This window comes from Paramisgurnus dabryanus, chromosome 10 (genome assembly GCF_030506205.2).
Source record: "Paramisgurnus dabryanus chromosome 10, PD_genome_1.1, whole genome shotgun sequence".
NCBI lineage: Eukaryota > Metazoa > Chordata > Actinopteri > Cypriniformes > Cobitidae > Paramisgurnus > Paramisgurnus dabryanus.
The window spans coordinates 11,520,601-11,543,558 of record NC_133346.1 but is presented as its reverse complement, the minus strand read 5'-3'; the positions used below and the strand labels follow the sequence as shown (position 1 = coordinate 11,543,558).

At 38.7% G+C, this 22,958-nt stretch overlaps 1 protein-coding gene across 15 annotated transcripts in view; it reads left to right on the top strand.

Moving 5' to 3' along the window:
- Positions 1-22,958, top strand: part of picalma (phosphatidylinositol binding clathrin assembly protein a) — a 47,079-nt gene that overhangs the window by 5,709 nt on the left and 18,412 nt on the right. For all 15 annotated transcript variants that reach the window (XM_065258825.2, XM_065258815.2, XM_065258843.2 and 12 more), the window contains exons 3-13: positions 10,570-10,712; positions 11,264-11,339; positions 11,951-12,053; positions 13,415-13,508; positions 13,646-13,757; positions 14,573-14,679; positions 16,568-16,609; positions 17,417-17,502; positions 18,878-19,001; positions 19,089-19,219; positions 20,681-20,778. In XM_065258825.2, the coding sequence (XP_065114897.1) occupies positions 10,570-10,712; positions 11,264-11,339; positions 11,951-12,053; positions 13,415-13,508; positions 13,646-13,757; positions 14,573-14,679; positions 16,568-16,609; positions 17,417-17,502; positions 18,878-19,001; positions 19,089-19,219; positions 20,681-20,778 (1,116 nt within the window). The remainder of the gene's footprint in view (positions 1-10,569; positions 10,713-11,263; positions 11,340-11,950; positions 12,054-13,414; positions 13,509-13,645; positions 13,758-14,572; positions 14,680-16,567; positions 16,610-17,416; positions 17,503-18,877; positions 19,002-19,088; positions 19,220-20,680; positions 20,779-22,958) is intronic.

Sequence of the window (22,958 nt, the reverse complement as noted above, 5' to 3'; positions counted from 1 at the left end):
GTTAGCATACAGTACATGCCTGACAGCCGCGGTGGGCGCGTGCAGCAGGTGACGCAAATTATGGGTCCTCCGAGGATTAGACCGTCTCATTTCAGTTCTCTTCGCGGACTTCTCAGGCTGCCACCTTGACAGACCGAGTGCTCACCTTTTAAGGTCGTATGCTTAGAAGGTCGCAGCCCTTGAATTGGGACACAGTTTCTGTCTGCACGTAATGCACTTTTAAAAGATGCTTTGACAGATTGCTTGTGTTTCCGCCCTTACATGCAAACATCTTGTTGCACTTACCTGTATGACAACGAGCGTTGTCTGCATCAACTCTAGTAAAGTATAACCGCACGTTTTGCTCTATCCGCCATTGTCAGTCTTGTTATTAAGCGGGAGTTTTCGTGCTGTTATGCGTATGCATGCGTCGCGCTCGTCGTTGTGTGTGTGTGACAGACAGCCTCCGCGGCGCGCATGAGAGATCTCGCAGATCTCACAGACAAACATCTTAATATTATCTCAAATTAGAAATGTTTGGTGAGACAAAATGTGCACAAAATGTGTAATTATGAAAACATAATTATTCAAGAATACATAGAACATTTATTTTTATCTTTTTCTCCAGGACCGAAAGCAGAACCGATAGCGTCAGATCTTACTGATACTACGGTCTTTAATAATTTAGCCCCGGGGCAAGTTTAGAACCGGGTTTCGGTACCCATCCCTAGACATCAGTCATAAATGTGACGCTCCTTACCATGTTTGAAAGATTCTGTCACAATGCAATGCTAACAGGAGTTAACTTGCAGGCTGTAAGTCCGAAGCGGAGGAATTATGATAATGTCGGTCTTGTCAACGTCACCAATCCCAGGAAGTTAACTGTTGCCTACAATCCATGTGATTATTGTAGTCCAAGAAAAGAAATTTATGTTGGAGACGATAACTCGCGTCATCGTTTACTTGGGGTTTATGTACCTTTTGCATATCGTTAACATGTACTAATACACACTTACACACCAAAGAAAATTTAAAAATGTGAAGCGAACAATATGGGCTCTAAGGAAATACCTATAAGCATATTTATATTTCTGTTCTTCAGAGGGGACAGAGAATGAAAAACCATTTTTACCTTGTCTTTGTTGAATAATGGTAGTCTACCCGCATTCACGAACATACAAAAAGTGCTAGACATGCTAAACATCTCAGTCTCATAGAAATTCCTCTTTTTAGAAATGACAGCCAGAAAACGGCCCAATCTGAAAAACTGATGCTTATGACATCACAGGCATCTCACTGCCCCTCCACTTTAAAATAATTGGCTACATTTTTTGAGTGGCAGCAAAGTCAGCCAATCAGTAATGAGATTGCAAGTTAAGCCAGTGGGGGAGCCAAATAGGTGCAAAACCACTTGTTTAAAATCCCCCACCCTAATAGAGCTATCTGAGAGAGGTTTTTAGGAAGCTTCTAAGGCATTACAGACCCAAACAAAAAATTTTTGTCTACATGTCACATCACAGAACAATGATAAATACCCTGTTCAATCATTCTATGTCACCTTTAAAACGTTTCAGGTATTTTCATCATAATAAAGAATATGTATAATGATTATGTTCGACGAGTGCTGCTTTTTCAAATGCATGTTATAAACGAGTAAAACTCACAGTGATTTTAGATTAATAACTACTTTCTACTGATCAAAGAGCCGTAGTACATAAAAGAGCTGTGCATAATATCGCCATTGCGATTCCGAATACATATCAGACAGTCATTATTACTAGCGTGTATCGTGATTAATCAATACAACCATAAATGGATAGATAGAAGCTCAACCAGTTGGAATACAGATACATCTATTCATACGGCTTTTTTCAAAGTCTATGAGAGGGAAATTTACCCTAAGGATATTTCTGGGATCTCCCTGCTAATCCGAGCTAGATGTTATTTGTTTGCACCTGTAAGAACTAAACTATTGATAAACTGCCTCAGGCAAGACTACTTTAAATTTGTGTGGGCTTGTAGTTTTATAAGATCATGCTTAAAATGTGATCTCATCAGTGTTTCATGAGCTGCATCCTATACTTGCAAAGGCCTTTTTATCAGAGGACTTTTTGCAATACTTTTTTCATGCTACTTTTTAATTCTGGCATGTCCAAGTTTATGTGGCATGTTTTGCTGATTTCTATGCAGCTGTCTCCCATTTCTCTCTCTTTCTGTCTCTCTCCCTCCCTTCCTCAGAAGGCTCAGCATTGCAGTGTGTTGTACAGCAAGCGTGCATTCCAGTTTAGATATGTTCTCCTTCCTCTGGCTGTTAAAATAAAAGCACTCTGTGGATTTGGCATATTCTTGGGCCGTGGTCTACGTTTCTGCTACTTTGGATGCATGTTTTTAGCTGCATTTTTCCACATTGGGAAGCTTACAGGAGGTATTTTTTGGCCCTTTAAAAATATGATTTGCAACCTGATTCATTAGCCACACTTGCTAAGGCAAACACTTAATTCTAATATGGAGTGAAAACCATATTAAAACCTCCCACAAATGCACACAAAATCCTACACTTGTGCAATGCAATTCACAAATGCACATGAGACCTTCACACAATAACTCATTAATACACGCAGGAGATTCACACTGGAATCCACCAATGCACGCAGGACATTCCTTTGTGCAATTCTGTTGCTGAACATATAGTCATGAATGATGCTTCAAACTTCAAACCATGCAGCTTGTTGAGAAGCAAATCCTTATTGTAATTATTTTAAGGCCAAAGACCGCTTACGTTTTTCTCAACAAGTTTATTTTTGGTAACACATGAAGTATCTATACACTGTAAAATGCTGGTTTATGCACTGTAGGCAGAAATGACATAAAGGTCATTTGAGTCTTTGGTTTGATCCATGTAAGTGATGTTTTGCAGATTATTCAGGTTAGGCTTCATCTACAGTGAACTCTATTGACTGTATAAGTGACAAAGAGCCGGTTGCCATCTTCTGTCTGTCAGCAAGTTAGAGCTCTGAATCAATGAAGCAACCGTTTGCTTAATGGTTTCCCATACTCTGTTCTTCTTCAGCTTTGATGGAGATATATAACCATTCTGGACTGAATCGATGTTTATGTCCACCAAGCTTTCTCTGTTTTTCGTTCACGTCTTTCAATGCCTTTTCCCCTTTCTCCATTCTGGGGTTTGGAGAGTCTAAACATCTCTATCATGTTTTTTGTTGAGTGTTTTGAGAGATTTATGTCGATTCAGTTTCCTGTCATGAACTGTAGGAAATTTGCAGCATCCTGTTGCTGAGTCAACTGTGTTCTATGCTTTTCCCAACTAAGTGATTTTTGAAGGTGCCGTGTTATTCCTCATCGATGCCATTAAGCTTGTTGTTGCCACCCCAGACGAATTCATGCAAGTGATTCCATTTGTTTACCTTTGTTAACCCAAAACACTACTGGTATATTTTTGCCAGAAATATTTTGTTATGCATTATAAGGAGCACTCATTACGCAGTTTGATTAATTGTTAGAGGCTGTTTACACTTGGCATTAACATGCGTTTTCGTCGATCGGGTCACAAGTGGATGACGTTAATGCCAGGTGTAAATGGTAGGGGTGGCACGGTTCACAAAACCCTCGGTTCGGTTCGTATCACGGTTCTATGGTCACGGTTCTCCGTTCAGTAAGGTTCTTGTTGTTATTTTTTTAACACTCCAGAAATTTATTATCTTATTAATGTATTAATTATACATAATTTAGGATACAGTATTAAAAAAAGTTATATCATGTAATCATGCACTGAATTTGACTTTAAGCACATTATTGGGAACATCCCTGAGGAAAGCCAGGTGAGATTTTGACACAGCGAGAGGGAAGACATTGATGATTTCAACATGCTTTTCATTTATTTGGCAAAAAAGAGAATGTGTATTGCCATCTACATTAACTTTGTGTGCATTTTTAGCACACAAAGATAACTTGCATTTATCAAAATGCCAACTTCAGTGTAGCTTTAAGATTTATCACTGAGAGGCTGCTTAAATACTGCAGAGAGAATATGTGAACGAGAGAGAAACATAACGTTTACACCTGTAATATTTAAATCCGTCTCTTTTGTCCACTTTTGACCATTTCTGTCCTGATTAACTGTTACTTTAAGGGGCAGTTTATGAAATAAGATCGCGGAACTTTCACACGCTAGCAAAATGAAACTACGCGGAAATCAGCCGCTTTCGTTTTATCAACGAAAGGCTAAAAATAGCGCTGAATACGAAAAGACGTGTTCATTACCTCAGATTAGATAAATGGTCGGAGAGAAGGCTGTCGCGTGTGGCTGTATCTATTGTTTTATTTCCATTGTCATCATAGGTGAACATGAAATAAAAAATGTTTCCACACACCAAACTTAAACGACGCTGGCGCATCCTCCAACTGCGGACAGACTTCTTTTTCTCTCCCTCTTGCCATTTCTACACGTAAGATGAGTCATGACCGGCAGCACTCACTCTCCACACCAGTCACCTCTTCTTTCGCGCTATTCGCGAAAGGGGAACACGCTATCTGAGGTCACATACAGGGCACGAGGCTACATACATTGCGCATGCCATGAACCGTTGAACCGTACGACACGCACGCGCTCCGAACCGAGACAAGCGAACCGAACGGTTCGGATTTATTTCATGAACCATGCCACCCCTAGTAAACGGTGTTCAAAACGTTTTGAGCTCGTCCACTTTTGACCACTTGCAACCACATCCAGAGGTAGTCGAAACCACTTTCGATCGGATCGCTTTGGAGTTGTGGAACGCAAATGTGGTTGAATGTGTTCGAACAGCCACACGCGACCGCCTTCTCTCCGCCCATTTATCTATCTGAGGTATTAAACACAAGTTTTACGTCTTTTTTTTTTACTTCTGGCGTGAACATACGGTGAACAGCGCTATTTATAGCCTTTCATTGATAAAACTACTGCGGGTGTTCTCCGTAGTTTCGTTTTGAAAGCGTGAAAGTTGCGCGATCCTATTTCATCAATTGCGCTGAAAATTCAGAGAAAGCTCCAACATATATACGTACAAACACTGTGCAGCATGTATACTTGCTAAACAAGCAGCGGACTCCGACATAATATTAGTTTGCGTCTATTAGTTGAGACTTTAGCTCTTCATCTTGTCATAGAACGATGAAGAGTGTCAGCAGTATGTAATAAAAACACTTATATTAAACGAGAAATAAAATGTTTATTAAGAAAAACTTTTGATTAGACAAGCTCTTTGTTGAGCGCTTTTTCCTCTGTCAATCTTGCTGCCATCTCTCTCCCTTTGCTTGTACCTGACTGTGCATACAGGCACTGAACATGGAGTGCTATATAAAAGCATTGTTGCAAGTTTTGTAAGGCATAGTAATAAATAGGTTATATGCATTTTGTGCGAGAATAGAAGATCGGATTAATATCCATTTAGCCAAGACTCAATTATGTGGAGCGGTTTTAACAAGTTCGATATCTATCTGATCAGAGGAGTGACCAGGTGTAAAAGGCCCTATAATGTCTGCTGGAATGTAAAAAGAAATTAATTGTTAAATCATTTGAAATAATTATAGTAAAAATGACTTTTTTTGGAAATGAAACTTGTGCAATGGTGAGAAAATTGGAAAGAACATTTTTTGGGGTTTTCCCGAACAAGAATTCTCCTTTTCCTCGGTGCATCCCTAGTATAGGTTTGCCCTGGGGTTTGACCCACAACTTTTTGTGCTGCTAACTCAAAGCTCTACGAGCTGCTGAGCTACAGGAACGCTGTACACCAAAACTGTACACAAGGAAGGAGCTGATGTCATTGCTAGGATTGAGATCAATGTCCCTTGACAATCAAGTTTTCTTGGTTAATTATTGATGCTAGTCATGCTCTCCTGGCACTGACACTTCATATGGTTTGCAAATACTGTACATTACACCGCCCAAGGAAACAAAAACGTAGTGGATCGTTTTGCATGTTTCAACCGCAAAGTCAATAGATAAATGAGTGTATTTTAGTCTGTCATCAGCAAACTTTTTTTTAGCCCCATTCATTTTTATCGCAGATGTGATCTGTTATTCTTATGTTTAGGAGTACACCATGCAAATGAACTCGCAGTATAATATATATAAAACTTTGACATGTGATGAGGTTGAATATTGCATTATTTACCCTGAAGTAATTTCAGATGATACCCATCAGTGTTAGCATAACATGGATATTTTATTACATAAGTAGGTTATGATTCAAATTTTTATTTTACCTTTAGGGTATTGCCTTACTTTTATGCTGTCAAACCAGGAAAGGGGATTGTACAGCTATCGTGTTGTTTGGGCAGGTTTAGATTCTTTTATCAGTTAAGCTTGTAATGGAGATGAATGGATGAAGGAAATGAACTTCATGTACAGGTTTCCTGACAGGCTAGCACAATTTAAACAAACTTTAAGTTGCTGTCACATCAAAATTTAAAACGCAGTTACATAAGCATGTTTAAAGGTGAAGTGAAAACCGAATTTAGCTGTGGTGTGTACCTGGCATAACATTAAAAAATAAGAAATTAAGCATTTGACTCTATGCAATATCTATATGTGCTTATAAGCAGTCAAAATGAATCATATTTTTAAAATACTATACCATATTTAGCATAAAACTTAGATTGGTGTCCAAAATCAAATGTGGAGAGAGAAGCGTGTCTATTCCTTATGAGCTTACCCATCTCCCTTCTTGATGAATGGGTCACATGACTGCATTATGTTTGTGGTCACATGACCATCACACAACTGAATGCATTAAAAGAAGCCTACCGGGGCTTTCCAAGCAGTAATGCACAATCTGTCTACATTTAATCTCCCAACAGAATACTGGGTGGGTCTTGATTGAGAAAGAGATCCTACAGATCTGTCCTCCCTCCGTTTGGCTTGTCAGATGTGCTTGGGTGCTACATCAGGTCAGCGTATAGCGTATATAAATCTGATGGTGTCCAGTTATCCTGCTTTAAGCAATAACACCACCAGACATTGATATCACGCCGTCTCCTGTCAACTTGCTTTGATGTCACGTTAGAGCCCCGTGGACATTCGCGTTTGTGGAGCCGTCATGCTCTGTGCAGGCGTTTTGTGTTGGCTGTGAAAAGTCTTTTGTTGTGACATGTCCAAGCCTTTGTGTAGGTTTAAATGGTGGATGTTTTCGGCAAAATAGAGGGCATTCTGTAGACCACCCATGCTCGCGAACGCAGCATGTTTTCACTTCAAAAGACTGTACACACTAATATTGGGTGGTAATTTGTTAAGGAGTGTGTAATTTAAGTTCTGTTGAAATGGTTTGTTGTGAAGAGTGGAAGTGGCTTTTTTTCATTAAATTTACTCATCATCTCCTGACGTTCCGAATCCGTACAGTTTCCCACATTCTTTTTGAAGCTTGAGTGCTCCAGGAATATATTCACAATATTTGCATGTGTTGCATAACAACTACATTCTTCTAAAGATAAGAAAGTAAGGGTTCGGATTGGAATGTGCAATGAAATTAAATATGAAACACATTATTTTCCACATTTTATATTTTTGTAGCCCCAGATATCCTGCCTTCCTCAAACGCGTTGATTTTGTCAAAGACTACTTGATCTGAAAGCTCTTTGTCCCTAATTGGCCAGCTAATCTGTACGTTGTGATTGGCTTGAATACCTCTGACGTCAGCCGGCAAATTATGCCCCTTACCATGTTTGAAAGATTCGCTCATAATCAATGCTGACAGGAGTTAATTTACAGGCTATGAGTCAAATCTGGAGAAATTATGATGATGTGGTCGTGTCTACGTCACCAGGAAGTAAACTGTTGCCTACAATCTGTGTGTTTGTTGTAATCCAAGAAAAGAGATTTGCGTTGGAAGCGATAACTTGCGTCATCATTTACTTTGGGGTTTGTAACTATTGTTTACATGTACTAATACACACTTAAACACCAAAGGAAATGTAAAAACGTAAAAATTGGACCATAGTTACTCTTTAACTCTCTTATAGTGCTTTTTCGTCATTCAACTTTACAACTTGATGCTGGGCTGACTTACGACTTTGCTTTAATCGTCCGTGAGCTTGTGTCTGTGGTAGCTTCATGAATGGCATAATAAGCTGTAGCCCTGAATGAGTCTCATAGTGTCTGTGGTGTAGAGAGAGTCTTGAAGGATCTCTCTCTGTGTGTCTGAGCGCAGCTGCCTGTGGACTTCAGCCAAGACCTAATAAAGCACAGGATATCAATGCATGTCTCTCACTCAAACCATGTCACCGCTGTCTGAATGCTAAGTTATCGAACGATACCTTCGCTGCAGAAACCGATCCCACTTCTCTGAAAGTGCCGTTGCGTCTCTTCTGTAAATTGGCTTGGCAGCCTTTTTTTGGTATGGTTCACCCAAAAATGAAGATTTACTCACCCTCCAATGTCTTGCTTTCTTCAAATGCAGATTTTTACAATAAAGCGTTGCCTTTAAATTACAACAGCGATATCCACAACATGAAAGTAGAGGAGTACGTGTCTTCAGAGTACTTAATATATGACAAGTCAGCTGGTGTTGTTTATTTAACACCTTTGGCTCATTTTGAAGCCAAAATGCCCCCCCCCTCAAAAAAAAATATGTAGCTATGTCCAAATTCGAAGGCTACGACCTTCTAAGAATGCAACCTCAGAAGGCGAGCACTCAGTCTTTGAATGTTGCATTCTCCAAAGTCCATGAAGAGAACTGAAATAGCCTTCGGAGGACCAATAAGTCACCCACTTCAGCGGGACACAGTGGAGATGTTTCTGACTTTTTAAAATAAATATGGAACTAAAAATATACATTTTATTTTAGAGAATATGACACAGTGAAGTAGATTAAACTAACCAACAGTATCAAAATAATCATCCTTAGAAATGTATGCAACATACACAGAATAATATTAATACAAACATAACTTCTAATACTAAAACGGTGGCAAGAAACTTTTTTCTGCTGTTAAAAAACTCAGCCGTTATAGATGTGCAATGAATCTCAGGACAGCCCTAGGCTGTGAAGGATCCATTTTGTTCAATCCTTAAAGGTGGGGTGCATGATCTCTGAAAGCTAATGTTGACATTTGAAATCACTTAAACAAACACGCCCCAACCCCAATAGAATCTGGACCTCCTTTTGATAGACCAACCCCACACATACACAACCAATCAACGATGTCGGTTAGTAGGCACGCCCCTTACTGCTGATTGGCTACAAGTGTGTTTTGGTACTCTGCCCAACTCCCTTTTATAAAGCGTTTTTCAAAAATTACGCACCCCACCTTTAACAGCACAGGGAAATAAGGATGCATTTTGAGGCTTATTTTTAAGCAGCCTTTGGATTGGGACACCTTACTAGCCTTTGAATTGTGTTTGAGTTTTGATCAACAACAAAAGACATTTGGGGTTTGAGCGTCATAATTTATAAATAAGGGTAAATAGATAAATAATAATAACGTTTTCATTTTTGGGTGAACATCCCTTTTAAAAATGTTGCTCAATTGGAAACTGTGGCAGTGAGTTTGAAGGTTAGCAGCATTTAGATTTGAATGTGGTCAAGGAACAACAAAGGAGGCTGTTATATTTGCCTAATAAAATATAATTTCCTGTTTGGTGTATTTTTGGTATGTAGGTGTACTCAATAAAAAAATACTTTATTATATTTGTAGATTTATAGAAAACATGCTAAGTTTACATATATTTTCTCTAAAAAACAGTGCTATAGCCAGTTATTCTCTTTATGAAATGCACAATTTCGTCTGTTTTTGTTTTGGCCTGTTTGATCCCTTCCACTGCCAATTTACCCAATAGTTTGTTTTGACAGCTCAGTTGCAAGTTACTAAGGTTACTTAAATGAAACCGCAACGGCCCATGAATGCAACCTCGGGAAGACACAAACTCTGAAATAAGCCACAGATTGAGTTATAAAATCCACACAAGTGGGTTTCTTATTTGCAAACAACAAAAACATTGCAAATTAGCAGATAAACTTACAGTGTAAGGCTCAATGCTTTCCACCATTAGTGGAAACCCATGTGAACGTTGAGGATGAGGAAGGCAGGGAAAACGTCTCCAATATCTTGAATTTCGACTGCAGTACCAAGGTCAACTTTTAGATGTCATTAATACATAACGGTCTTTAAGTAAATGTATTGGCTGTCATTACAGTTTTGTGACTGTATTTTGGCCATTATTTACATTTCACATTTTTGCATTTGTTAAACTTTTTTTTAAAGCAACTTGCACTGAATTTGAAGTGTAGATTTTATCTGTATGTGTGTTCTCTGGGAATTGAACCAACAACATTTGCAATTACATTGCTATTACAGTGCTCTATCCAATTGCGCTTCAAGAACAGTGACAGCAGCTATTAGCCATTAGCCACCCTGCTCTCTAGATATCTGCATGCATCGTTGACCACTAGGACAGACTTTAAATCATTTGAAAGATTAAACAAATGGTTAAAAACAAAAGCATTCAATTTATGTGTGTCCTAAATATAAATGCATGGGCGTGTTGAGAGTTTGATTCATAAATGCACTGATGTTCATAATATTTCTCTCTCTCACCAGATCTGATCCATTGTACCAATGAGATGAATGTTAACATCCCTCAGCTGGCCGACACGCTGTTTGAGCGAACCACCAACACGAGCTGGGTGGTCGTCTTCAAATCCCTCATCACCACACACCAGCTTATGGTCTACGGCAACGAGGTCAGCCACACACAAATGCACAATTCACGTATAGCCTGACTTAACATATTCTGGTTCAACTTGAGTTTAATCTTGGGGGGCGTGCACACCAAGACGTTTACGCTGTTTGGCCGGTGTATGTTTTCAATTGTTTCCAATGGAAGCAGTTGTTACAAAAACGGCATCAGCTGGCATTTTTCCCTTGCTGAGCGCCCAGAGTTTAAAAATGTTCAACTTTGGGCGAAACGCTTGGCTCATCAATGTCACTTTTCACACGGCTGTCCAATCACAGTGGAGAAGGGGCGGGGCAAATATCACAACAACCAATCGGCTTAGCTAAAAAAATTAAACGCTGGCAAGTGCCCACAGTCAGTGTCCACCTGCCGTTTAAACGCTTTGGTGTACATGCTCCCTTAGTCTTCTTGTAACGCTCCAGCTTGAGCAGTTAAACCTGCACATCAGCCACAGTGAATCAGTTTAATCCTTGCGGCTTTGGCAATAATGTTTCTTCACACGGTGATTAATTGAAAAAATTAGCTGAATGCCAAAATCTTTGTTCTTTATGTTGACAGAGATTTGTACAATATCTGGCCTCCAGGAACACATTATTCAACCTCAGTAATTTTTTGGACAAAAGTGGTTTACAAGGTAGGTTCTTTCAGCCCGACGCTTCATTATTCATTCTGTGTTTTTAAACACATCCCAGCTGCATCATCCATTTTCATGAGTGTCGGATGCAGAAGTGATGAATATTTGGGGAGCTGACTGTAAAATGTAAAAAGCACATCGTTTTAACGTTAAGATGTGGTGTATGATTGATTGGTCTCCACTGTCCAAATCCCACCCTGTTCCTGAATTCCTTCGTTCGGCAACATGGCCAACTTTAAGCTTAAATAAAGCTCTAGTGAGTTTATTTACCCAAAGCTTTTCCCATGTTAACAAGCTGCCTGGCAGCCAGTGCTTGCAAGGAAATTGGTACAGCAAGACAACCTAGTTGGAAAGTTTCTTTCAAGAAACCATTTTCTTAAAATCGACTAATCATAATGTCACATAGTTGTTGCACTTTAACCTCCTAGTTTATAGCATTCATAATAAGCATTGGACAGTATATGTATACTTTTATGCTAAATATCATCTGAAGGCTGAAAAGGTTTCTTGTTGGAAGTTTCTTAGTGACTCATTTTATAAAATCTAACGTTAAAAATTTCAAAAACTGTCTATGATATTAAAACAAGACATCATGTTGTGCTTTCTTGTAGGATATGACATGTCCACTTTCATCCGGAGGTACAGCCGCTACTTAAACGAAAAGGCCGTCTCATACCGACAAGTGGCGTTTGACTTTACGAAAGTAAAAAGAGGGTATGACTGTTGTCAACTTTTTTTTAAAGCGATTGTTCACCCAAAATTTTATACTTTGATTTACCCACTTTCATGTTTTTCCCAAAAAATATGGCTTTCTTCAGAGAAACACAATTTATAATCTTTTACCCACCCAGAGTGATTTTAAAATGTGGATTTTTATCATTTTTCTTTTTTTTGAACTCCGTCAAATTCACTTTTCTTGTAACAAGAACACTGTTTACATGTTTCTTTAGTATTTCATTAATTAAATATGAGTAAATCGTGACAGAACTTAATTTTTGGGCGAACTGTCCCTTTAAATCTGTCTTTCAGTTCTTTTTATGGGGCAGTTTCCCGGACAGGGTTTAGATTACCGGTAATCCAGGACTAGGACTTGGTTATAATCAGGGTTCCCACGAGTCCTTGAAAGTTTGTGAATCTGGGGGAAAAATTCAAGGCCCTGGGAAGTTTTTGAAAATATACATACATAGATATACAGTTCATTGAAAGTGCTTGAAGCTATTTTATGCAAGAAGTTTTCTGGAAAAAATCCATATTATTTCCTGTGTAGTGTAGGAAAATATCAAAAAAAATTTAGACTTTAAGCACACAGGCTACACTGCTCGCTTTAAATGCTTATATCTTCTGTATGTGAATGTTGATTCATACCAAAATGCTTGTTTGCATAGTTGTGTTTGACACATGAAAACGTCTCGGGTTACGTATGTAACTGTTGTTCCCTAAAAAAGGAACGAGGTGCTGCGTCTCCCTTGCCATACTTCCTGCGTCCCTGTAAATCCGTCTTTGGCAATATTTCGGATAGCGATATACTTCCTGGCTCCAGCATCACCCTGTCTTTGTCGTGAAGCCTCACCATTGGTTGAATTTGATATACACATTCAGACGCACTTACCCCTGGAGGCGTCGCCAAAGTGTCACCGCAGTGCGAGTTCCCTTAAAAGGGAACTGTTATAATATATCTTAAAAGGGTAACACGATTTAACCTTGTTCTCACTTGAAATGTGTCCCAACATTTAGCCTTTGAATTTAAGGGGGATTTGCACCCTGAAAGTCCTTGAAAGTTCTTTAAATTTGAAGTTAACCAAGATGTGGGAACCCTGTATATTACGACATTTAAATAGTCTATACAAACATACCTTACAAAAAACAATACTGGTGTGCATCTTGAGGCAAAACAATGGCACTGATATACTGTATGTTAAGTCAGTGCAAGATGTTTTTATATGAAGAGAGCTCATATATGCAATTAAGTCTTGGACTAGGATAAGCTCTGTCGGGGAAACTGCCCCTAGATCATACAGCCATGTTAGGCAATTGAAGAGCGAATTGTGTAGTTACTCCTTTATTTATCATTAAAGGGCTGATGGTGTCATGAGAACTATGAACACAGAGAAGCTCTTAAAGACCATCCCCATCATCCAAAACCAGATGGATGCACTCCTTGACTTCAACGTAAGTTAATTAAAACAAAAACTTTGACATATTTACACCTTAACCCCTAATACCTTGCTCTTTATGCACTGGGCTTTCCTCCTGATATTTTTGTCCCATCTCAGACCTATTAAATTGTGTGTGTCATCTGTCCAAAGGTAAATGCCAATGAGCTCACAAACGGGGTCATCAACGCTGCGTTCATGCTTCTGTTTAAAGACGCCATCCGTCTGTTTGCGGCCTACAACGAAGGCATCATCAACTTGCTCGGTGAGCTGTTATCTTATAAAAGCTATCCAAACTCGCCCTAGATTGGTGTTATTTATGCTGTTGGATCCTGTTAAAGAAACCTTTGAACCCAGGTTTTATGATATCAAACCACTCCTCATCAGCTGAGCAGGACTATGACCTGACTCATCACCCAGTTTTACAATGGTTTGTTTACTACCTAGGGACTGACTGTAGCCATTTAAACAAATCCTTGCTTTGGTTATGTACACAAGTAACTTTTAAAATACTTAAAAATAAAAAGTCATTTAATAAACCAGCAAGTGAATGAGTTGAAACTGTAGGTCTCAATTTTCTAGAAAACCTAGTTTGATTATGTGGTGTTCAATAATAATGCATGAAATTATGGTGTAACACTACACTATCTATATGTGACCCTTTTCTACATATAATGTAAAGAACATTTAGTGAAAAATAACCTTTATATCTTTTAATATCGACTGAGTAAGGTCATGTCAAAGAATGACACTTCAGCCTGAATTTCACAGGCAGGGGTCACGTATTACCTCACTATTTTTTTGTCCTTTGTGATATTAGCTATTGAATCTATATATAGTTTAGCAATACACTGAAGAAAGTTTGTGGCTGAGCTGTATTTGTTTGCTTTCTTCAGCGGGCACGTAGTGGATGAAACTTTCTGTGAGAGAGTGACATGCTAGCAAAAGCCGATTCGGGTCATGTTGTGACGCCAGATGCCGAGCATAACTCGGGCGTGTGAAATCACAGTGCATTGCAAAGCAAACCCCTCTAAAATGAAATGTCTGGAAGTCTGACTATATACCGTTTTGCATTCACAGAGAAGTACTTTGACATGAAGAAAGTTCAGTGTAAAGAAGGTCTGGACATCTATAAGAAATTCCTCACTCGGATGACAAGAATCTCAGAGTTTCTCAAAGTGGCAGAGGTGAGAGCCACCAAACCTGCACGTACTGCATGTAATAAAGCAATGTCATATAGGGCTGTCACGATTATGACATTTGACTGACGGTTAATTGTTTAAGAAATTGTGCCGGTTATGACGATTAATTGTCTGTTTTATTGCTTTTACATTTAATTCTCATACATTATTTTTTGTTTGTTCATTAAATAATTTTCACACGTTGTGATTTTTAAATAAAATATTTCGCAATATTTAGTTTACCTGGCCGGCAGTAATTATTAATACACATAACATATATTTAAAAGATACTATTTAATGAATATATTTTTCCAAAACTGAAAATTCTTTATAATAAATAAACACAATAAAGTGTCTAAAAAACTGAAAATAAAAATGCTATCAAAATAAATTGACTATACCAGAAAAGGCCTTAAATGTCAACATGACCACATTTCTGTAGTGGCTGCAAAAAATCAATTTCTTACAGATCCTTAAGAATAGCATTTTTTACTTCCCTAAATTTGGAATTGCTGTTTTGGAAATGTATGTTTTACCTGGCAGTTCATACTGCTTATCAAAGTTTTGTTGCATTGGGTGTTTTTTAGAGAGATGTGCAATCATTGCGGTGATATGAAATCATCGCGATGAGGTCAAACAATTGCGATGAGACGATTATTTAATCATTGTGACAGCCCTAAGTCATATGAGCAAGACTGCTACCAAATCTTATTTAACTCTACATAGAGTATAGAGTAACATTCACTTCAGACAAATTTTGTCCAGATTTTATTATTTCACTACAGACAGATATTAACTAGAGATGCACCGATATATCGGCCAATAATCGGTATGGGTCGTTAGTTTAAAAACAGGCGATAGACATGGCCACTATAGGGGATCGCACACTGGCCGCGCAGCTCAGCGCCGCGTCGTGCCTAGCAGAACTCTGAGGTACTGTAAACCGGAAGTGCACATTAAATAGCGCGAGCTTCGTCAGATAGCGTCTATTTCAAAATGCTAAATATACGTTAGCAGCCAATGTTAATCCTTAATGATTTGGGACAAATATGATGTTATTTAATGTTAAACTATGTGAGTGGCGCTGTGTGGCGCGACAGGGATTTGAACAACTTCCTGAGTCACAGCTGGGCGGCGTATACTCATAGAAAACAATGTGTTCGTTTTTTTAGAACGGCGCTGAGCGGCGCGGCCGGTGTGCGATCCCCTTATGTCTGTCAATTGAAAGCAGGAAAATTCAGTTAATTTGAGCTCTGTGTATAGAAGATGTAAAGATACATTTAATTTTCAATATTAATAGTCATTATATAAATTAATAAAATTCATTTCGTTCATTCGTTTTCCATGTTTAAGTGCTATAATTGGGTCCCTATTGCTTCTATTAACCTAAAAAAATGTGAAAATGAGCAACCCAGTAACTTAGTTTTGGCGAACCATTCTCTGCAAGCATGTGCAAAAATAGGTTGTAGAAATTTGGCTCCCCTTGTGATGTCAAAAGGGATCTTATTATTATAATAATACTGCACTGCCATTTAGTGCAGAAAGAGAGAAAATGATTGACCGCACAATTGAGTTTCAATTTCAACAAACCACCAACATGGTGATCAGTGTTTGCATTTCATCAGCTCATTTAAAAGGACACATCCAAAAACGGCAAATTTTTGCCCACACCTACAAAGTGTCAATTTTAACATGTTATAATAAACTATCCATATGGTATTTTGAGCTAAAACTTTCTTGTGAAAGTCCCCTTTAATGCAACTTAATAAAACCACAAAGATATTGGTATCGGCAGATATCAGTCGAAATAATCGGCTATCGGAGGAAAAATGTCTTATCGGTGCATCTCTAATATTAACCAATACATTTTTCCATATCTGTTCTTCATTTACAGCAAGTGGGAATCGACCGAGGGGATATACCAGACCTGTCACAGGTGAGGACATGAATGCATCCAATCTGCTTGTTGGTTGCTGCGGCTGTACCGCAGGGCTGCAGTTCTCTGCGCATGCGGACATCTCTGCTTGACTTTAATGAGGAGAGACGTTTTTATTCTTCTAATGCTTTATTTATACAGCACATAAAGGTGTGACATTGTAGATGGAATAAAGGCCTGAAACTTTAAAGTGCAAAAATATTGACAACTCAACTTGCACTACCCGATGTTAATTTTTGTCTAATCTGTCGGCATCTAAACTTAGCATTGTCCCTATTCGTATTGCCATCTGCAAGAAAGTAGCTTGTGTGGCTGTGCAAAACTAAATCTTATATTTCAAAACCCATTATTAAATATTATATTGTTTTGATGCCAAAACATTGTGTTTTGATAAGAAATTGACAGGAAAGAAAACTTAATAAGGTTTCATATATGGATACGAAAAGAGCAACGTGGGTCCAAAGATTGTTTTTTACACTTTCATTTAACATTTTTGAGCTGTTTGCAGTTTTAGTTTGGGGTTTGCTTATTCTGCATTACCACTTCACATCTTATATTTCTCAAATATCCTTTGTTAAACACCCACCTTTATATTCTGTATCTTTCCTTATCTTTCCACTTTCAGTTTACAGTTTGTGTAAGTACCTGCCTCTCACTCTCCTCTCTCTGTGTACTCCGTGCTCAGTCTCCTTGTGGTTTTTTTGAAGTACCTTTGCATGCTCTCGTGTTTGTGTTTGTGTAAGTGTATGTGTGTTCGGTGGTCAGTGTAGTGACCTGTAAATTAATGTGATGTTTCCATTCCTCCAGGCCCCCAGCAGTCTTCTGGATGCCCTGGAGCAGCACTTGGCTTCATTAGAGGGGAAAAAGGTTAAAGACTCCACGGCCGCCAGCAGGTATGCTTTTTCCAAACACTGCATTTATAATTCTTGGGATGTTCAGAGCCATTTTCACACACAGATTACAGTCTCTCAAGAAAAACGAGATTATGCGATCGCATGATTCAATGCATAATCAGCCAAAGGCCGCAAATGTATGCGGGGGCCACATTTTTTAAATAGGCCGCACTTTCGCCGCATTTTTGCAGATTTCTGCTTGCAATATATGCAGGGCTTGCATGATTTCATAATCCCTGCATTTTCATAGCAAAAAGTCATACGGTGTATATATATCTTATATAAAAATGTTGCATTTACTTCACACATGCGCAGCCATGTCCCCTGTCGCCATGGGAATGTTAGGAAGTGATGTAAATTACGTGACGTGGACATCAATGAAAAGCTGCAAACAGTTTTTGCAAGTTCACACAGTTTGTCTAAGTTCCCACAATTTCATAGTATAAAAAAGCGATGGAATATGCGGGATATTTAAGAAAACATGCCGCAAGATCAAGGATTTTTGCCTGCAACAATCACAAAAAATCTTGAGAGTATTTACGGAAAATACATGGAAAATGTGTCCAGAGATTGTTTGATTTTGTTTAATTTACACTTCCAGTGATTTTATTTTGGGAATTTATGAGTGCATTCACAAACATCCCATACAGCCACGTGACGCATAATGTATTTGTAATTGTGGGTTTGGTGGATTTTGTCTGCAGGATCTTAGGCATTTTCTGCGTTTCCTCAATTTCTCACAAAAAATTGATCATGAACTAGTTGTAATGTAAAAAAAAAAAATTATTACATTGCAATTTAACAAATTAATAAATAAGTGCCTTGATTGTGTCCAGGTTTATGTTGCAAAAATGCCAGGCTAAGTGTACGTTATGCCTTACTTGAAACTGCATTTCTGAACTTTTGCCTCTGTATCGGCATCTCTGTTTAAAGCATAAAATTACAACTTGCAGAGTTCTTTATTTTGGTTTAAATCCAATCATTTTAATTTGACATCACCCCAAAAAAATCATACCAGACAGCTCAAATTATAAATCATTATTATATGTTTTCCTTTGCAAAAAAAGAGTCTGAACAACCAGTTTTATGTACCAAAAAATGTTATGGATTGTTGCTTTTATGTGCCACAGTTGTTTTGTGGAGTGTGCAGGAATTTGATGACTTGCAACTTGGTCATACAGTAGGCTAAAAAATGCAAGCTTTGCTAACATGGTCTTTTTTTACAGAAGTCCAGGGTCAAAGTAGGTTCTCGTAGAGGAAGCAGTTAAAATGTGCTCTGTGCACAAGCCAGCATCAGTGTGATGTCTACATATGCCACCCAAGCGTTTTCCCAGTGACATGTTTATTTATCCGATAATATATCTCTCCCACACAGAGCTAGTACTCTGTCTAACGCTGTATCCTCCCTGGCCAACACGGGTATCTCTTTCACCAAAGTCGATGAGAGAGAGAAGCAGGCTGCATTGGAGGAAGAACAGGCGAGATTAAAAGCACTTAAGGTACCTATACAACGGTTCGAAAAAGTAATTTCTCATTTGACCCTATTCTGTTAACAAAGTTAACCCTTGGCTCTTCCCATTACCCAGGAGCAGCGTCTGAAGGAGCTTTCCAAGAAGCCCTCCACCACGGCTGGATCACCTGTTTCCACGGCGACGGGCACCATCAGTACCGCTCCAGCCATTGACCTGTTCTCCTCACCCAGTAGCTTCACTAACAAGTAAGAGACTTAACTGCATGTGTCATTTAAAGAGTTAAAGGTAGAGCGGAAGATTTCCCCAAATTCCCCCCCCCCCAAAAAATGCACATACGCAACACTCTACTCGCTATTAGGAATGCCTATTAAACGTGTGCACGAGAGAGCATGCACAAGCCTCTTCTCTTCGCTCGGTTTACAAGTTGCTGCCGGCATGGCTCATACATTGAGATGTTTACCGTGTCTGCGCGGTTCGTGACTTGTGCCAGGGCTAACATCGCTAATCATTGCTTACATCAAATTTTACTAGCAGGATTTCTCCAAATAGCATGACAAATTTTACCTGTCGAGCACGTACGACGGCCTTACGTCAACATATCATCAGAATGATTGACAACTGGGATGACCAATAGTCTTGATGATCCATCCGGAAAAAAAAATCTTCCGCTATACCTTTAACAGTATCATGTTGTAGATGATCGCCGCATCATTTTACGTGCTTGTGTCATTTAATGATGATGTCATACAAAATCCTTAATGTTGCAGTATGCTTTAAGTTATAAAACTGCTAAAGAAATTATTCACTCTTACAATAAATGAGGGAGATGAAAAAAAAATTACTAACCAGATTTTTATATCATCATCACATAGAATATTACAGTATATAAGATAACCATTATAGCTATGGTGACTATACAGTGGTACACAGTGTTTGTATTAAATTAGGGTGACCATACGTGCCATTCTTCCCGGATGCGTCCTGGCCAGGTTTTCGGTGCGAAATTTGTTGACCGCATGTGCCATTTAGTTAAAAACATAAAACATACGATCGTAGTCGTCTTCTTACCTTAAAATGTAACGGTTGCTTTTCTGTAATAATAATAATAATCCTCATATGACGTATGCGGTTGACAAATACGACTTCCGGAAGACGAACCCAAAATCCTGGCCTGGACGCGTCTGGGAAGAATGGCACGTATGGTCACCCTAATTAAATGGTACAAGATTACCAGAATATCGTGGTACTTAAAGGTACTGCTTGAATACTATGATTATGTGAACTGGTTTACTGCCCTTCAAAAGCATGATATTGTGCTGTCCAAAAGCCATGTTTAGTTACAAACCAGAAAAAGTGTGATCATTCAGAGAAATGTAGACTTTTACATTGAGGCCCAGGTGTCTAGATGTGGAAAAACCTGTTCCAGATTTCTGTGACTATTAAAGCCGTTTTTATAGTCAATCCCCATTCTCTTATTTTCCCTGTAAGTGTGTGAATTCCTGGCCAGACTGCATTTGGATGTGAAGAAGTTATTGACTGCATGTGAACTCTTAAGCTTCACTCTAAGCACTTCAAATTAACCTGCCAAGTTTGTCTTTGCTATGCAACTGTGAAATTCTTGGCCCTTTGAGGGCTGTTTTATGGAAGACATTAATTCCTGTGTCTGTCTGTCTGTGTGTGTTTGTCTGGTGTGTGTCCTGCGTCAGTACTCCAAAGGTTCCCAATGATCTGTTGGACCTGCAGCCAGCGTTCCAGCCCGCCCTGCCTCTCACCTCTGGGCTGCCTTTAACCAACTCATGGGGAGGTGAGTGGGTCTTACACATCTGCATTAATATTCATCTACAAGAAATCGATCTTACATCAACATTGTGGTCTTTGTAATCAAACCGGAACTATGGACGTTCCCTCCGGGAATTTGATCTATGATACAAAGAGCGTCATCTTTGTTTACGTGCTGCCGCCTCTTATTTGCCTTATTCAAATCTAGTCTGTACAGTGTGATAAACTGGTCCAATATTTAACCAAAGTGCTGATATGGCATGTAACATAATATTTAACACGGTGGATGATCTGATTAAATTATTATTGACTTCCGTTATTGGCCTTTAAAGTATATCGGATTATTCTGCATAAAAACTCACTCGGCAGTTTTCACAGAACGTACCTTGATGTTAATTCACTGCTGTTACTTAATGTTAGCTATCAACTGAGCTCCTCTATAACTCAGTGATAGCGCATTGCATTAGCAGTTCAAAAGGTCATAGGTTCAAATCCAAGGAACATGCATACTGATAAAAATATGTATACCTTGTATAAAATCATCTGCCAAATGCATAAAATGTAAAACGAAAGAATTTAAAGGGATAGTTCACCCAGAAATTTATATTTTGACATAAATTACTTAAAGGTGCCATTTGTAATAATTGAGGTAAAAGATTTTAAAAAATTAGCTACATACATCAAAAGAATGAGAAGAAATAAGGGCAAAGATATCATTAAAAAAATGACAAGGTATAGTGCTGCAGAAATATCAATCTGAATTAGCATGCTAAATTACTAGCTACAGCCCGACTGGTGTTGTAATACCAGTTTCGACCATGGGAGGCGGTATGCGGGCCACGCACATAACCGCCAGCCAAACTGCAATACACGAATAAGTCGCATGTGTGGGAGTATAGCCCTCTACTACTACCGCTGCGTCCGAAAACTAAAACAGCTGACTTGTTGGCTTGTTGGCTTCATGAAGGCAGCTCAGAGAAATGCAATTCGGACAGCCATGGATTCGGACATGCCTTGATGCCTTCCTGCTTTGCAATAGGGGTTTCGGACGTATTTCAGTTCAGGGAAGAGAGCGGAAGAATGGCTAAAGCAAGAGACATTTACCACTACCAAAACCATTCACTGCAGGGAAAAAACGCGCTCGGAATCACAAATAAAATATGATAAATAAAGTAACCGAACCAGAGTAAATACCTGCAGTGCTTTTCATCGCTGGAGACAACTAATGGACATGAAAGAAATGAGGTTCGACTCCGAAATGACAACATTTCTTTTTTCGATTGGTAAGTAAGATGCTGTTAGTATTTCGCTAGAACTTCACTTATAATAGGCATTGTGATAACCTATGCTCAGCTTGTACATGAACTACGGCTTTGTGCAGTAAATGTGGCTCCATCTGAAAGCAGCTGATGGCGATTCACTTTTAATCAAGAAACCGGCTTCACTGATGAGAAGCGCAATGACTACAGCATGCAAATTATTGCGCATCCTTAGCTGTTAGCGTTTAATAGTTAGCTCTACCCACGGATCCGATCCGGTTTTCACCCGTTATCTACCAAGCTGATGCTAAAATGTAACATTAGCTAAGAAGCTTGAAATGTCTTCGATTATAATGAACACCAAATGGACGCACGAAACGTAGCGGAAAACATTGCAATTCTAATGAGACCGAATGTTTTTTTTTGTGACTAATGATAACTTAGTTGCTAATGTAAATCAAACTTGATATATGCTGCTAAATTTGCAGCTGCTAAATTAAAATAGAACAACTCACTTTTCTGGAGGTATACTGCCCCCGTCTGTTTGGAGTGTGGAGTATGAATTGATTTTTTGGGGGCGGACATGTTAAATGGTCCCTTTAACCTCATGTTGTACTAAATCTGTAGGAGTTTCTTTATTCTGTTCACCACAAAAGATGTCCTTTAATAAATGATGAAAAACTAATACTATGGAAGTCAATGGGTAACATCATTGATCAAAATGGCATCTTTGTGTTGAGCAGAATAAAGAAACTCTTACAGGTTTGGTTCAACATGAGGGTGAGTTAATGATGACAGAATTTTTGGGTGAACTATCCCTTTATAAAGAGACACTACACTTTTTAAAAAAATATACTCATTTTCCAGTTTCCCTAGAGTTAAACATTTGATTTTTACCGTTTTGGAATCAATTCAGCTGATCTCTGGGTCTGGCGCTACCACTTTT